The 18,497-nt window shown below is 40.8% G+C and overlaps 1 protein-coding gene across 3 annotated transcripts in view; it reads right to left on the reverse strand.

The window, feature by feature from the left end:
* Positions 1 to 17,927, reverse strand: part of ppp1r9ala (protein phosphatase 1 regulatory subunit 9A-like A) — a 28,933-nt gene extending 11,006 nt beyond the window's left edge. For 2 of the 3 annotated variants that reach the window (XM_042426475.1, XM_042426474.1), the window contains exons 1-8: positions 17,719 to 17,927; positions 15,067 to 17,128; positions 2,804 to 2,936; positions 2,313 to 2,433; positions 1,836 to 1,940; positions 1,376 to 1,511; positions 199 to 357; positions 17 to 70 (exon numbers count right to left, since the gene is read on the reverse strand). In XM_042426475.1, the coding sequence (XP_042282409.1) occupies positions 17 to 70; positions 199 to 357; positions 1,376 to 1,511; positions 1,836 to 1,940; positions 2,313 to 2,433; positions 2,804 to 2,936; positions 15,067 to 16,965 (2,607 nt within the window). In that variant the 5' untranslated portion in view covers positions 16,966 to 17,128; positions 17,719 to 17,927. The remainder of the gene's footprint in view (positions 1 to 16; positions 71 to 198; positions 358 to 1,375; positions 1,512 to 1,835; positions 1,941 to 2,312; positions 2,434 to 2,803; positions 2,937 to 15,066; positions 17,129 to 17,718) is intronic. The other variant, XM_042426476.1, reaches the window with a different exon arrangement.
* Between the last annotated feature and the right edge of the window lie 570 nt (positions 17,928 to 18,497).

An 18,497-nucleotide genomic window follows, 5' to 3' on the forward strand; every position in this document is an offset into this window, starting at 1 on the left:
TTTAGTTCCATCATACCTTTTCCTTGAGTTGATGTATCTCAGCTATGGCAATGCTGTGTTTGAGCTGCAGCTATGGAAAGAGGAAACATTTTGTTACAACCATTATGTTATTTAATCTTTGGTTGCCTAAACAGAGCACTGAAACTTTCATTTTGATTCTAAATCACATGAGACTGAGAGTCATGGTGCGGCTGATACCTCTTTGAACTTGAAGGCCATCTGAGAGCTGTCCATGTTGGTCGGCATAAACAAAGACTCTGAATCAGGCAGCTCAAACACCTCTACGTTCTGCCCTGGAGAGAAGTTGGAGCCCAGAATTCTCTCATCCAGTCCGTCCTCTTCCTCATAGCGCTCCTCCTGAAATATGATATCACACATGGCATCAAATATTCCAAACGTAAACACACCCTACATGCCTGGGAACATGCTCAGCATGTGCCAACAACACTCCCAGTGGCAGAGTTCACCGCAGTCTGGGGAGAACATTGCAATGCAATCAATACATCATCATATCCAAACATCAGAGGGCTGGTCCACAGGAGGCACCACAGAAGTTTGGCTACACGTCTGTAGCATGGCTGAGTCATTAAACACATTAACATGAACTAAATTCTCAGTGAATACAGACACTTTGCATAACCACAAGGCTACCAAGAATGGTGTGAGCTTCCTTCTTGTAAATTATGCCACATTCCTTTTTTGTCTTTGTCTGCTCTAGTAAATCCTACATATATTCGAAGCGGAGCTGCAATGATTAGTCGATCATCAGAAAACAACTATTTTGATAATCGATTAATCGTTTCAGTCATTTTTCAAGACAAAAATGCAAAATATTTGATGGTTCCACCATTCCAGCTTGTGAAAAGTGAAGATTGCAGTTTTTCCCTTTTCATATATGATATAATATATACATATATAATATAATACATTTTAATTGAATATCTTAATATTTTAGACCGTTAGTCAGACAAAACAAGTAATTTGAAGACATTACTATGGCCTCTGTGAAATTGTGAATGCCATTTTTTTTAACATTTCATAGCCTTAACGATTAATTGACTAATCAAGAAAATAATCAACATATTAATTGATAATGAAAATAATCGGTAGATGCAGCCCTAATTCTAAGCCCATATTCTCGGTATGTGTACTGTAAAAACAGAAGCCTGTGGCTGCTTGAACTTCAGAAAGCAAACATTTCACAACTAAGGCAGACAGCCGGCGGCTGAGTATCCACCACAGCAGAATGGTGACACACCGCTTACTCATAGCCAGCTGCTCGTTTCCCTGTTGAGCTCAGTGAACCTGGAAGATAGAGGGGCGGTAGAAGGGCTTAGGATCAGCAGTGACGAGACTTTCTGACCAGGTGACTCACCTCCTCTGTGGAGTGTTCAAAGGGGTCATCAAGGTGTTGTTGCTGCTGCTGCTGGTTCTTCTCCTGCTCTAGTGTCTCACTTATGAGGCGGGCTACCTCACTCTGCGTCCCTGGCTTTTCCCGACCAATCAAGAACCTGTTTGTTAGAGCATGTTAGTGTGCCATATAATGGTATATTTTACTAGCACTACAGCTTCAGTCATTTCTTGCTCACTCACTACAGGGAAATGCAAATTTTTGTGGATTCAGTTAAAGCCTGATCCTATCGTATGCCTAGTGTTTCCTCTTTTGCTTAAAAGGATAAACACTACTCATTCATGGCCTCTGGACTCTCAGGAAATAAAACAGTTTACCAGTTATTTCTAATGACTGTGAGATAACAGCGGCTCAATCTGGTCATCAACAAAATCTTTGCAATCAGGTTATTTCTAGGAGCGGAGGAGATGGCCTTTGAGCTGACCTCACTGTGCCTTTGGTGTTCTTCAGGACTGTAGCAGCAAACAGTTGGGTGACTCCCACCAGACTCACACCATCCACCTCCACTATCTGATCATTCACCTGTATGCTAGAGAGACAGAACACAATAATGACAAGGAGAGGTTTTCAAAGCATTTCCACTCAAGAGTTATGCACCATCTTTAAGGTAACTGCAAAGATTTACAAAACATACAGTAGCCTAAATGCAGCTGGCAATAAATCAAATCTAAATTTGCCTGGGAAACAGAAGTAGTGAGACTGTTTACTTAAGCTTCCTCGAGAGGTTATAAATAGATCTGGTTTGAGGAATTCCTGGAGTATGACATTAAAAACTGTTGTAGTGCAGTGTACAGTGAGTGTGCGCCATGTTTCCCGTTGTATCAAAAACATTAAGAGTGAAACCCTTATGAAGAGAAAGAGTGGGGTTGTGCAAAAAGAGGGTGTCAGCATTGTAACTCACCGTCCATCTCTCTCAGCTGCTCCCTGCTCTGTTATGGTTTTTACAAAAATGCCAAGCTTCTCAAGACCCTGGTCGGCTCCCACTCCCATTCCTATGATACTGATGCCAAGTCCATTGTCTCCTAGATGCAGGGACATTACAGAGGACTTAGAAATGAGCAAAGAATTGTATACAAATTTGCTTAATTCCACACATTTTTGCCCTTGACATTCAGACATTGTGGGAATTGTGGTACTGAGAAACAGCTTTCATGTTTATATATCATTTTATAGCATGTGTCAACATAAATATTGCCAGTTAACGCCTGAACCATCAACCCTCATCATAATTATCTAAATCACAACCCTAAAACATTCAAATACACAAACCAAAGTCACACATACTGTTTATCTTTGTAGGGCAGCACATATGAATATTTTCCTCCTTATGAAATGCTCCTCACCACTTGCTTATGACTCGCAGGAAATTATGTTCAGTGTTATTAAACTCACCTTTCTCAATCTCCACAGGGAACACATCCATCTTCTCCACTCTCTTCTCCAGCTCATACTCTGCAGACGCTGCAACAGGGTCCACATCTTCATTGCGTCGATCATAATCTTCATTAGAGAAGGTACTGAAGACCTGTGTTTGTCAAAATATAAATAGTGCTTAGCAACAATACAACACCTCTTGTGGCCTGACCAATAAGTTAGGCTTCTGACAGATTCAGGAGTATCTCTGGGAACTGCACACATATAGGCGTATTATTTTCACTTTTTAGTTATTTTAAATGATCATTTATCTGGGCAAACTGAGCAAGGACGTATTCTTAATTTGGGAGAAATTACACAGGGAGGGAGAAATACAAGCATACTTCAACCCTTCACGGTGCCTTTGTAGGGAAAATCCAGGGTTCAGCGCATTCCTCAAGCACACTTAAACAGATGCTGATGAACACCAGAGAGCCCTTTGATGAAAAGTCACTCCTTTATTTATCAAACTGTGCCCATTGTTCTCATCGCCACAATAGTGTAAAACAGAGATTATAAAGCTGCATAATCTTTAGTCATCTAACTTTATGGGCTGCGTTTCTCTGCAACTCTTGATGAATGTCTTTTGTTTCTTAAATGAACGATTTATTAAATCACGTGAAAATGTTGAACACATGTAAATCAAGTGTCATACTGACATTACAGTATGCATTCCCAAGACATACTCTTGAGGACTCTGATCAGAGTTTTTAAGAAGCTGTGAACTTTGCAGGCAGGCCTCGCAAAAAGCTCTGGATGAGTCCCTGCGGCTGTTTTCTGGTTGGAATTACAAAGCACACACTCACACACACACACACAGTGCGCCAGAACATGAGCAGTGCAGAAAGTAGGGCACAGCTGGGGAGAGCTAAGCAGTGAATGCAGCATAGATCAATGTTCAGAGGTGACAAGTTTTGTCATCAGTACTATTTTTAAAAAAATTACATAAAATAAAGAGCAATAAAAACAAACCCCCCCAAAAAACAAATCCCATAACCTTTAGTGAACTGACCCAGTGCTCAACACCAGCCTTACGGGTTATTTCATAAACAATACTCTGTGCTATTTACCTTGAATAGCACTGATACTTTCAAGCTGAAATGGTATCCATAATCCACTCGGAAAAAAAACTCCCAGGGTCGAGCTAAATTGAGCACTACAGTATTCTGCATAAAATGGATTGGAAACGACCATCTGTTGTGACTCTGTTGCTACAGCGTAGTAACAGTATGCAGCTCATTCAGTATTAAGACAACATTAGCAGCACTGCAAGGCCCCCTGAATTCTCTTCAAGCCAACAAGGCCTGCTGGGATATCCAAGCAGATTCTTACAAGTCTTCTTTGAACTCTGTAAGATCACTGATCATAGTCTATTAAAATATTTCCAAGGAATCTTTTCATAACCAACGAGTGAGTTCATTCATGAGACAAATTTATGAATATAAAGCATTTAATCAAATAGATTAGATGTTAGAGCAGACTCCATCAGGAGCTAATGCCTGATTATGGGGATGAACCCAATAGTGGGTCCATAATGTAAACCCCCTGCTAAGTCATCATCAGTCCTCCTAATCTGGGTGGAGTCATGATAGTGGTGGTAGAAGGATGTCAAAAGATGCACCCTACAGGTGTAGCTGATTATTTGGCTCCACTGTGTGTAAGTGTTAGTTTTAGGCTTATTGACGGAATGGAGCAAAACAGGAGAAATTTGCCTCTGGAAAATTAAACAGAAGACAGAAGGAAAACGTTATGGAAGGAATGAAGCTAAGAGTCATGATTTATATGAATGAAAAGGATAAAAATAATTGAATTAAATACATAAAAATGATTTAGAAGATAGTCTTAAATCTCACAGTTGCAACTTCAGAAACTTTGATTTGAGTTTGGGATTTAATTTTGGATTTCATCCTAGTCTTGACGCAGGAGGATAGACTCAAGTTTTTTGATTCATTATTCCATATAGGCACACAAGCATCTTGAACCGTGACTAATTGCATCAAGTATTGTGTGTGCTTTGACCAGATTTTTTTGCCAGTTTCTCTTTTTAAATTACATTATGTTTTTTGTGGGTATGACATTATCAAATTAAGTTAAGTTAGAGAGCTGGGATAAAGGTTTCCTTGGAAGAGCAGGAGCCAGGCTATAACATGCACAAACCAAGGCATGCAAACGCCCGCAAGCTCAAAAACACCCTTTGTGAGGGCCGAGACAGAAGCAGTCTATTTGAGACATATTTTGGGCAAAATATGACTGTTTGTTGCCTGTGATACTGTATTCTGAATGACAACAAAATTTACAAATCAGCAAACTTGTAATGTGATGTACACTCACTGGCCACTTCATTAGGAACAGCTGTGCAATCTAATTCAATCCAATACAGCAGTGATGCCATAAATTGTACATTTATGAGGTTTATACATTTTCAGTTTTTGTTGACATTGTCAGAAAGGTGATAATTCTACTTTATGTTTATTATTGAGGTCGTAGTGGGTGGTGGTGCTGTACTAAGCTGCATTACATTGAATGGTGTTCCTAATATTTTGTCCACTCCATTGGCATACATGAGGGGGGCAGATTAACCTGCTGGGGGACCCCGGGGCATAAACGAGGTGTGGGCCCAAAATGACCCCCTGCTCATCCCCCTTTCTGTGCAAGGTTCAATATCTTTCTGCCTTTACACACTGCAGACTATAAATAACATATTTCCCCCCAAGCCTCAGAAACCAACCATTACTCTGTATTTCTTCGGAGAGTTTGGGGATTTTAGGGAGCTCAGGAGATTTGGATTCTGCAGTTTAAATTTAAACATGGTGGGTATTTCACAGACTAATTCCAGCATTTTTGAATTTTGTTGACATTGGAAGTATATTAGTTTTTATATAATATGAACAAATATTCCTTGTTTGCCAAAATGTCATTCACAGACAAAGATATGTACAATTTGTTATTCTACATACTGCAATGATGTTGTTTAGAGAGGTACAACAACTATCTGTTGGAGCTATATTGTAGTTATAAGAATCCAACAACAGAATCCAAATAGACTTGGTTTGGGAAGGGTAATGCTGTGAAAAAAGTGCCGTCAACACAATTCAGCAATACAACGCATATGAAAATCCACTGTATTTTACTATAGAGAAGTGAGAATTTTCTGTAGTGGGCATTTGAAACATGTCATTGGTATAAAATCATGGTTAAAAGCAAATCTCATAGAAGTCAGTCTTAGGAAAAGTCAGTCAGCATTAAGGTAAGGTCTAGAAGTCTGAGAATGGGAAAGTGGTCTCAGACTTTGGATGCAACCTTGGTTTGGGGTCACGGTTCCGTTTTCGTATAGCAGGGGGAAAAATAAAAGGTAGAAAATAATATTTTGGTCCTTAATTTTGAAAAATGTAAACATCCAACAATGGCTCACAGTTTAGTTGCTGCAGTGGAAACTATTACTGAAACAGTTCATTTGTGCTGCAGTAGAAACTATTACTGAAACACTTAAGTTGTGCTGCCGTAGAAAAGAAAACAACTTTTCTGTTTCTTGCAAGGAGTCAGAACCCCTGCTAATAGCTGTTTTATTGTCTAACTGTACATAAAGCAGTTGAAACTAGCTCCACCTCCAACAGCTACAACAGTAACATGCTGCTTACACACTGATGCTTCAGTATTAATAATCTAATGATGTCATAGATAATAATGTATGAGTCAGAGGGACCAAACCACTACTTTTACTTTAATACTTTTAAACTACATTTTTCTCTCTCAGAACTGGTTCTTATGACGTGTTGTTTGAAATCAAACGTGTTTATCGTTGTTCTGAACGGCTCCACTCAAAGGCAGAGTGAAAAGTCGACCGTCACAGAGAGGGGAGGGGGTCAAGGGGACACAGTATTGTTTCACTACGAAGATAATGGAGCATATTTTAATAATAGTGTTGCACTTGGTCAGTGTTATGGGTCTCTAGTTTGTCATTCTGACGACAGCGACACTACAGGGCATCCATGTCCTGTGATATTCTCTGAGCTTTTTTGCTACATTTCTCAAGTAACAGTACAACTCTGTGATTGCAACTTCAAATCCCTCAGATGTTATTTACTGTTAGTGGTGAATCATTACAATCCAATGACTCATCAAGCTCCTGCATGTTAGAACCTAATAAACTGGCTTACTCAACACACAAAAATTGAGCAGTTAGGTGATGAGTTGCATTCTACTGTATATCTTAGATATCTGAAGCCACTTATCCTTGTCCCTGTGGCAAATGTTTGAGTTGTGTTCCCATTATGTAAAGAGTGGCAACCCAAAGTGTGGTTAACACAATCAAAATCATTCCAACAACAAGAGGATATGACCATTAACCAAGTAAAAAAAAGAGGGAGTAATGCTATAGGACTACAGGATTGACTCAGACATTTGCCATGAGGACGTCTGATGTAATCAAGTAAATATTTCCACTCTGGGCATCAGAATCTGAGGTCTAGATCCTGCAGCATGTCCAGACTTGAGGAATCGGCCACAAACAATCTCCTTCTCCCACTGTCTTTCTGTCTCCTCGCTGTGTAGCCTTTGGACACGGCCCAGAACAGCTGTGCAGATAGTATGTTTCCATAATAACTCACCAAACTCTTACATGGGGGTTTCAATATGTCATGGTGAATTACTACCATTTCCATTTGACAACATCCATGCTCATTTTTTTTTTTTTTTTTTTTTTACACACAGGGTCCAAAATTAACTTTTTGACTCACCTGCAAGTGGACTGGTAGATAAAAAAAATCCACCGTTCAAGCATATTTTTTTACCAGCCAAAATAATAAATTGCCTTTTTTTGTCAAATATACATTTGTTTCAGCACATTTCATTGAGATAATAAGGTATTAATTTAGTTTAGCGGAGAGCTGTGATGTTGAGTAGCTGATGTCCTGTATGGTAAACAGTGCCGCGAAACTGTAGGAGGACTCGAGACGGTCTGTAGCTGGCACTCTTTCACCTCAGACCGTCTCAAACACTCCTACAGTTTCACCGCACTGTTTAGACACACGTAAAACACACATATGGTGCTTGTATCTACACTGTATAAGGACAAACATGAGTAATTTCCTCCGAGCCATCATGCCAGATATTTTATTACATGACTGTTTTGGTACAAACATTTACCCACCAGTGTGGCGGATAACCTCCCAAGATTTACTTGCCAAACGGAAAATCTTCCCGCATTTAACAATTGGCGGGTATTAATTTCGGATCCTGTTTACACACATTTTATAAAAGTGGAATAATACTGTTTTATCATGAAAACAAGATGCACGTGTATTTGGTATGTTTGCAGGTACCCATCTCATGCAGCCTCCCAAACCGAATGACAGAAGAATGCTAATCATGAGGCCTCTACCCTCTGTTAACCTTTGTGAGTTCTCCTTCCTTTATCTCTTGAGCAAAGCTTATAACAAGGCTTTGTTCCCTCCCCCAAAAAATTATTTTGTGTTTTCTCCCATGGCAGATAGATCTCTTATCTTTATTACACAAAGGCGAGGCCACTGCACAAAACAGTGAAGATTAAAACTTGTTTTCAAATAATCAACAAGTAACTCATTTTTGCCATGCTTGCGTCTTGAAACCAAAACTCCATGTCTCTGAACAACAAGTTTGAAAGGGCTTCTATTAATAGGACAGACAAAGCTTATCAACTTCTAATTTAGATGCTTAAAAATGGATTCACAGAACTAGAGCAGACAGAAATGTCATTAAGGCTGAAAAATGCTTTTCACTTTCTGACTTTGGAGACTGAAAGTAATCAAGGATCGAAAATGTAGGTTAATAGAATATAGGGAGCCCCACTGCATCCTGAGCCCCAGCAGTTCAGCTCGACTTCTCCCTCCTACTTCCCCTCCTGACTCCCATGTCTGACTTTCCTGTTGCCATGGACTCCCAGGCCTTTTTCGAACAATGTTCTGTTCTTTGCTGTAACCTAATCACTCAACCACTGTCTTATTTGCAAGAAAGACAGAAATCAATCTCTTTATTAAGCACTCCCTCTGGAAAAATCTTTACAGACAGCTCATTGTTATCACTGTCTCCAGTAATCAGACCGAACACACAACTTTTAATCAGGCAGGCAAAAAAGTATTCAAGTTCATAAGTAAAAGGATATTTAATGTGTCCTTTTGATGCCAATTTCTTCTAAAATATTACTGTGGCCACTACAGTTGTGATGCGGATCAGTAGACTGTTATGCCATCTTCATATTTCCATTTCCTCCAGAACTCTTGGTTCCAGCAGTATGTGTGGGCTGGTCATCCGTCTTCAACAACTACAGTGGTCTGTTTAATCTAGATGTGCTCACATGCACAGATGTACACATGCCCACACCCAAACTGAAAACCTTTCCATCTTTCCCTCATTCCCATTCCCACAACAGAATACCAATGTGGGAAATGAGTCAGCAGCTGCGAGGAAAGCAAACCAGAGAAATCTTTTGCCAGTGCAAAACGAGGGCTGACCACTGGATTGGAGGGCTTGTAATGTAAGCGGGCCTACAAAAAGACAACAAATCAAAACATGCTGCGTGAGCCAGCTGGGGCAGGGGTGGTGGCCTGGCGCTGATCATAGAGCAATTAGGAAAGAAGGTATGAGGCCCAGTATTTTAGTCCAGTGTAAACACACCAGGAAAAAGAACAAAATATAGCCACAAGCAGCAATGATCAGGGTCCAAGCAGATTGAGAGCATTTGGATGCTTGTGTCTTTTTTAATTGACAAGGAGCAAAACTCTTGATTTTCTTTAAAATAATTAATTGTGATCATCACTATATGCTGATGCTCTGTTGAGTTATGAAAATCTACTCTCAGTAACATTTAGCTTACGACCTACAACCTTCGGTAAAGATGTGTTTCACATGACTACATCTGTAGCTATTTTAATAAGAATTGATTTGCTTGTATAATTGAAATGGATTGATGTATCAAAATTTCTCAACTTAAGATCAGTGAAGTCTGTAGAAGATCTTGACTAAGTTTGGGATGATTGATCCAGAAAAAAAAATATATATAAATTGCAAAATTTGACATTTTTAGAGCAGAAGACCAGTTGAGCAAAGATGCAAATGAGAGGTTAAAATGATGAAAGAATTTTGACTCTAGGCCAAGATATATATATATATATAGATAGATATATATAGATATATATATAGACATGCCCTTGAAATAATTAACACTTTTTGAAGTTTGCACTGATGAACTAAAACAGATACAATCATGTTTATCTGCCTGAAACTTCAAAGTGTTAATGCATGACCTACAGCAGGAATAGGTGGAGTCTGAGAGGAACACAGTGACATAATGGAATCACATTTCCAAAGAACATCAAACACAAACAGGCTAAACAGGTTTGTTTATAAATGGCCCACAAAAGCTACTTTTGTCCCACAAGGGCTGCTGAAAACTTTTAACACACAGTTACTGTTAACATTCAGTAAAAATACACAGCACCCGCAGATGTGTCTGCCTTTAATCACATAATGAAAGTGTTCAAGGCAATCGCAATCAGCCCGAGACTCATCCCATGCCAAGTCGTTTAATGAACAGCATTGAGCTGCCCGCATTAGTATTCCACCCATGTGGCGATAGTCTTGTCAGATAGTCACCCGCAAGCCCAGGTGGCTGAAGGGAGCCCAGATACTATGAGGGCCTTTCTGCTGGTTGGATGAGGGTGGAGTCTTGTCAGACATTCCTCTGGCCCGCAGAAGACCCATTTCAGATAGGAAGTGGAAAGTGTAACACTACCGGATGAATTTGCTACAGGGGCCAGAGTCCAAACTGTGAGTATGCCCTTTTATGCTTTTCACTCACATGAAATACAGATGGAGAAGCCCTACTGAAATCAGATGTTAACTTTCCAGCATATGTGAATTGGCAGAATGTGCTTCTGCAAAGACACCACAGGGCACAAATTAAAATTTTGTCATCAAGCTCCACATTACTGTCTACAACCTGTACTCTACTTGACACAGGTGAAATGTCTACAGATACTAAACACAAGTTTTACTGTTCATATATGGGACATTAAACTGACAAAAGGAGGTGTGTGCTTGAACAATGCCCAATGTGGACAGTGTAATTATCTACAGTGCAAACAAAGAAAGAAATGCTGAATTCTCTCCGTTACAATGAACTCTACAATCCTTCACCACACCCTGTGTGTTGGAGACGTGACACTGAGTTCACTTGACCAAGAACTGCTGGCGGTACTTCCTGATACTCTGTGAGGATGGGGAAAAGCAGCAGGTGCCTGGTTTCAGACATTTTCTTTTTCTGTAATAGTTAACAGGTTCTCGACTCCATTTCCACATGCCCTCGTGTGCAACGTGACACAAGACACATAAAATCCGAGTTGACCTCTCCAGATATCCAACATAACTGCCCTGGAAATGACTGTGTAGTCTTTGTCCTCAAGCAAATAACACACCTGCAGCTGGGTGTGTGAATCATTCAATAAACCTTGGCTTTTTGCTGCTACTATAGGGTTCAGCGTTTAAATAAATTCCAGTAGATGCTAACCTGTAAACTGCTAAACAAATGTGATCTGAGGTTGAAAAGTTTCTCTGGATAAAAACATTCCCATGCACGCAAACTGAATAATACAGGCCTGTTTTTCATTTGCACTTGTAGAGGAAACAACATCCTCTCTATGGTGACCAAACTTATATTTTTAAAGCAGTGGTGCAATATTTATACGGCTCATACAGCCAGAGGGTATAGCAGACTTATTGATACAGCAGCAATGGGAATGCAGCAAGTGTGACTGTGTTACCATATATGCAGAAGAATCTTCCTCTCACAAAACATCATAAAACAACTGTAATACTTTTTTCTTTCAAACACATTTTGGCTATTTTCATCACAATGCAACTACATGCCATAGCACATTCAATAGCAACTGTAGACATCCAATATTTGCCTTGACATAGGACTTTCACTTCTAGCAATCATCAAATCACCCTCTACTAATCCTGACTGTCTTAGAAAATCCCTGTTCATCCAGTTTGTCTTTTCAGCATTGATAAGAGTGATATATGTTGAGAATGGACGTCTCCTCTCCTTCACAAAGAGAACCTTTCTTCCACACAGGACACCTCCCCTGTCAAGAAGACTTGGGTTACGTAGGGACCTAATCCCGTTGTGAGCCAGAAGCACAAAGCACTTCCTCTCTCCTAGTCGGCTACAACACAAGAGTGCTCGCTCACAGTGGCAGCTCTGACTAGCAGACTGTGGAGAGTCATGCAGTGCCAACGGGAGGCTTTTGTTAGCTTGGTCACAGGTAGAAATGGTGGTTGAGGGACATGTGTGTGACTTAGTTGGCTAACACGCATACCACGCAACCTTGACCCCATAGTTTTAATCCAAGTGTATGTCACTGTTCTGAAAAATCTGTTCCTTCCAGTCTGTCTACTACATGCTCCAATTCATGCAATTATAAACTTAAAATAACATGCAGACATTTTTGGACTGGCTAAGTATCTTCACATTACATTGATTCTACTTTCCATATTTCAAAGCAGACAGGTGGCAGGGTGGAATAGGGACAGGGTGCAAAACTGTCTGAATTCTTTTAATATTGTACATACTTACTAATATTTTAAGTATTTACTGAACACTACATACTATTAGTCCATACAATTCAATATCGAATTGACTTTCATGTCCAAAATACATACAAGAACTTTGTTGCCATATTATTTAGCTTTGATGCAAAGCTAACACATACTTTATGATCAAGATGTTAGAAATATACGTCGATTATAATTTGGATTGGTCAACATGGATCACCATTTTTCTTGCTCAGTTGCTATTCAGAAAAAATCCACTGACATGGACAATACCATAATAACCATAGTACTTGTCCCATTAGTATTGTGGGAGACTTTGATCATTCTGGTAGAGCTGAACCGATTAGTAAATTCATCAATAAGTCAATCAACAGAAAAATAATGTGCTATTTTGATGATCAAGTAATCATTTAAATCATTTAAGCTTAAATTCTGCTTTGCTGCTTTTCTTTGATAGTGATGGTAAACAGAATATCTTTGGGTTTTGGACTGTTGGGTGGACAAAACTCAAGATGTCACCTTCTTTTGCATTTTTGTCTTCATGTGACAGCTGAAAGTGCACAGAGACCAGAAACAGGGGTAAAGAGAAATCTCCATAAAAAATATGCATCTTAACCAATAGGCTAGACCAAATGACTAAGCAGTTAATTGAAAATATAATCTGCAAGTAATGAAAATAATTATTAGTTGTAGCCCTTCATTCCAGGACAATCAGCTTGTAATACCTGGTCCATGTTGTATGCATACTCATACCTTTCACATAAAACTCACATAACTTTATGTGCTAGCACTGCACATGCTAAAATGTACAATGTACAACAACTGGACACAGCAAGTGTCTTTCAACCAACCCTGGTTCAATCATCTTAACTGAAAACACCGATCCCACAAAAGAGCACCAAGACTGTTTCCTTTATTAGCACAGAAAAAACTTTCTAAAAATAATTATTTGTCAAGATGTACACTGAAACAAGCTAACATATCAACGGCTACAACCTTATGTCAGCTATTCTCTTTTGCGTAAAGTCTCCCTGTTGTTATGAACAGTATGTGAACTGCTACAGAGAGGAGACACAATCTAGCAAATTGTTGTGAACTATAAAAGTTGTGTTTATCTCTGTTACTGCTCTACTTGGAGCAGAGGAGACGCACTGTTGTTTGTGTCGCCTCCAGCAGGTCAGCTTCTGGTCCCCTCTCCCAGGACCCCCTGCCAGGATGACTGGGATGGTGGGGAATCCACACCCTGAGATAACAGCACATTTTAAAGCCTGGATAAACACTGAGCTGTTCACAAGCTGTGTGGAATGCACTAGAGTGATTTGTTTTTCCCTGTTTTAGCAAAAATGCTGATTAGATATGGTGATGGTGAAATCTCTATGATGGAAGATATTACGTCCACTTCCACCACACCCCTAAAACACCCACTGGCAATGTTTACAACACATGATGCATGGCAAAACCAAAACAGAATACGCCAGCTGGAATACCAGTTTCAAATACAAAACTGTTAAGCTGGAAGACATCAAATATGAAATATGGATATTATGATATCAGTCTACACACAACATTAGAGATTTTAGTTGCTGTAATGCTGTGATAAAGTGCTTTGTTTTCCTGGTCATCATTTGATACAATTATCAGAACTTAGTTGATTGTTATAGGATAGTTAAATGAATGTTGCTCCTCTCTCTGCTTGGCCATCATCATCATCACTTTTTCCAAACTATTTCTCACATCCCTAGCTGAGATTAGATAATATACAAAAGCGGCTACAATCGTATTTAAAATATCATCACATAATTTACACAGATACAGACTTAAAAATCATGTGATACTAGTGACTTCAACATCACCTAGCTCTACAAAAACAAGACTTCTTCCCTCAGCCTGACAGCTTTTCACAAAAGATTTATATCCTTAAAAATATATGGATAACAAAAAAGAAAAATCAGGAATTCCCCAGCAGTAATAAGATAACTTAGCCATGGTCTATAAAAGTAATTATAAGGGGGAAAAAAATCCCTTTTGATGGGTTGATGGGTATAAGTGAAAAGTCCCTTATGAGTGCAACACATGATTCACAAATTGGGGGAACCACTCTAAAGGAGTAAAAATACCCATCCAGCACACAGAGTCAGGGGTGGCCATGATTTCTTACTGTACATTCTTAAGTTTCTCATGTTTCTACCTCACTGCTGCACTCATTCAGCTGTAGCTCTGCTCTCACAAACTCTTATGCAATGTGAACAATGTCTACAAAAATACAGCAAACAATGTTGTTACCTCATGTCCCCAGACTACCCCTACTACTCCTGATCTCCTCCCCAGGGTTTACGAACTAGGAGATAAGGCTGCCAAACTGCCAGCCTCCCTGGTCAATAAGATTAAATAAACCATAGTTTAGAGTTTCCAAACTGTGAAAACACTTGTCTAATGATACAGTGCAGTAGCTGTGACGTCAACATGCCCAACACAAGCATTCATTCACAGCCTCATATACTTGTACTGTCTTGTGTCTACAGGGAGACACCTAGGCCAGACACATTTGCTGAATCAGTGGGACGGCGATTTATAATGAAGGTGCTGTGCAATATGTTTTTAGGAGCTTGAGCTGAGCAGCAATGATTCAGATGTAAACATAAAGTACTTACCAGAATGGGGTCTGTGGAGAACTTGATTTTCCTCTTAAAGGGAGGTTCCTCCTCATCTGACAGACCGGGGGCCTCATAAAAGTCATCATACTCTCTGTACATTTGATCCTCCTCCTCTTCCTCTTCTTCATCCTCTTCTTCCTCCTCCTCTTCCCTTAGGACCTGGTCTACATCCCTGTCATCCACAAATGCTGCGTTCTCAATACCGTACACTACCGGTGAAGCTCTATCCAGGATGCTCTGGCCCCCCTGCTCTCTCTCCTCCTCCGCTACCTCATCATCTTCCTCACGATTTTGTTCACCATCTTGACTCATACCTAGACTGCCTTCCTTTCTCTCCTCTTTCAGCCCGTTGTCCTCCAAGACTCTACCTTCACCAACCGTCTCTGCTACCCTTCGTGTCTCTTTTGTGACATCTCTTGCCATGATATGACGAGCATTGTTGCTGTTCTGCAGGTTCCGAAAGATTCTTTTTGGGTCTGTTGGTGGGTCTTTGTTGCTTTGCACCTTCTGCTCCTCAAACACATTACCTTCAACGTTCTCATCTTCATTCTCCTCACTCTCTGAAGACTCATTCTGAACAACTACAAGTTCTGCCCGTACCATACCCACACCCTTGGGATCCAATGATGATGTTTGGCTGGATGTCTTATCCCTGGTAGGACTATGTACCACATTGTCATTACTCTTGGCTTTTTCAGAGTGTTTGGCCATGTTGGTGTTCTGAAAGCCACAAGCGGATGGAGGAGGCTGCTTCACATCCCTTGGGGGTGGACTATGTGGCTTGCCTTCATCCCCACCAACAGATGTCCTACTTAATCCATCCCCAGATGATGAGGAGCGCTTGTAGCCTTGGCCAACCGGGGTTGTTTGCTCTGGTGACAGGGGTTTGTTAGTGGCATCAGTTGTTGGAGAAACAGATTTGTAAGCTGCATTGGAAACTGGGAATGTTGGTTTAAGCCCAATACTAGACCCAAAGGATGCTGCCTGGGATATATTTTTGCTAGTAGCATCAGTTACAGGTGAAGAGTTAGTGACTTCTTTAACAGGAGAAGTGGGTTTGTGTATGCTGTCCCTTGTTGGAGAGGTAGGCAGTAAATGTTCAGCGGTGCTGTGTGGTTTAGCAGACACCATTCCCCCTTTAGTAGCAGATATGTTGTTGTCTTCCGAGTCATTCTCAGCCATGTAATTCTCCAACCTCTTGGATATGGGTCCTGCATTTAGTGACACTCTAGACACATGCCTTTTCTCGCTATCAGCATTCTCATCTGGTCGACATTTGACTGTTGATGTAGGAGTTTGCTCTGATTTGACAGTGGTCTCAGAGGATCCCGATACTCTGCGTGCACTTTTCCCCTCATCAGAAGCACTTCCGAGAGACAAGCGAGTTACTCCTCTGTTTGGAGACTGCTTTTCGGCTGCAGGCTGCTCTTTGATGCCCCTCTCGAAGAGTTTTCTGGTCACAGAAAACTTCTCTGCCAAAGCCACTTTGTCAATCTCAACATCCTCTCCCTTGGGTGTTTTATCTAAATTAAGAGATTCTGGGCTTGTAGCACTATTTACGTTAGCTCTGTGCGTGTTGACTGGAAACTGCGGCTTTGGCGGGGACACTGGGGCCACCTCAGACTTTAAGGGTACTTTCGCATCTTGGCACTCCTGTTGCTGACCATCCATCTGTAGGAATATGTTCTTTATCTTGTTCACTCGGGTCCCAAAAGGCCTCCCCCTGGAGTCCTCTCTGGTGTCACTGGATCCATTTGCATATGATTTGGCGGCGCCCTCGGACTTTGGCCCATCAAAGGAGCACTTAATGGCGTGGAAGTCAGACTTGTATGCATTTCTGTGAGGGGACGCGCTCCTCAGGGTCCTCTCGCCTCCTTTACTTTCCGCTTTGATCATTTTTGTTTTCTTTTCTATTGATCAATTCGAAAGACTGTTTGGTTGGAGTGTTTTTTTTTTTGGTGAACTATTATTCCCCCACCTCTACGCAGGCGGTGCCATGGGTCCGGCGGAGCTTCTTTGGAGCACTGTTGTTTCAACTAACGAATCAAAGTGAAGTCATCTGAAGAGAAGAACCAGTAAACTATGTTAATATAGAGACCAGATATCATTATTTCACCATCCCCCATAGTTATTTAAAATGATTAACGTTAAATGTAGGAAACGTTATCTCTATCTACATGCAAATCAAAACAGAAAAAGTGACGTTAAGTAAGCTAAAGGTACGTTAGAACTTGAAGTAACGTTAGGTTAACGTCAACGGTTAGTAACTTATAACGTTAGTTAACGTTCAAAGGTTTTTTTAGTGCTAGTAACTTAGCTGTAGTAGCTTTATGTATTTCGCTGGTTGTCTGACTACTGGCGTTAGCTACACAAAAGTTGACCGTGAAAAATAACTTTAACACGCCATGACTGTTTATTGTACGTAGTTGAACCGGTTAATCAATGTTAGCGTTGTTGGTAGCGCCACATCACAGACAAAAAGACGGAGCAAAGTTACACTTATTGGGCCAACAGTTCAATTCAACCCGGACGTTTAGTGTCTCAGTGAACAATTCATTGTGGCAGTTTGAAGTCCGAGCCGTTGAAAATGTGAACACTGGTCCTGAACACAACAGCGCAGAAATGTCGACAACTTTACAACGCTCTCACCTCTTACTTGCTTCATCGTGTAAGGCGCCGAAAGATCGCCTACAACGTCCCAGTTTTACAGTATCAAACTTGTCCCTTCTTCTTGCTCACCGCCATCATTCCCCGCTCCAGCGTTTTCCTGCCTCCTCCTTGCACTTCCAGACCTGTCGCGGGCTGCGCGCGCACTCGGGTCTGTCTGTCTGTGCGGCGCGCCGGATGAGAACAGAGAGACTCCGACTCGGGAGCGCGCACACATTCCAGGACTGAACCCACCAGTCCACTTCACTCCCTCCCTCCCTCCTCCTCCTCCTCCTCCTCCTAGTCCTCCTCCTCCTCCTCCTACTCCTACTCCTCCTACTCTCTCAACAGCACGGCGCGGACACACGAGGAGTTGTAAGACAAAAGCGTGGGAAAGAGCTTACTGTATATCAGACCTCTGCACTGGCAGAAGTCCACACCTAGACTATAAAAACAACTTACACGAGTTCATCTACGCTGCGAAGGTTTTGTAGCCAAGGCTTTAAGATATTTCCAGTAGGAAAGGAGCTTTCCTTATAACCCTTCCACTAGCCTGTGCAATGTTCTGCGAGTTATTATATTTGAGTTATTATAGTATCTTAGCATTAAAGTACTTTGCTGAAGCATCAGTTTCCTTTCAAATGATGTAACATTACTGTACTATGGATGGGAAGTAGATTTGGCAACTGTGGCCCCAAAGTCCCAGGTTCACTGCATGTCAGTGGGTTTTGGTTATCTGATTAATAGGCCCTTTTCATAGAATAAAAAGCACAATTAATACA

This window comes from Thunnus maccoyii, chromosome 11 (genome assembly GCF_910596095.1).
Source record: "Thunnus maccoyii chromosome 11, fThuMac1.1, whole genome shotgun sequence".
Classification (NCBI taxonomy): domain Eukaryota; kingdom Metazoa; phylum Chordata; class Actinopteri; order Scombriformes; family Scombridae; genus Thunnus; species Thunnus maccoyii.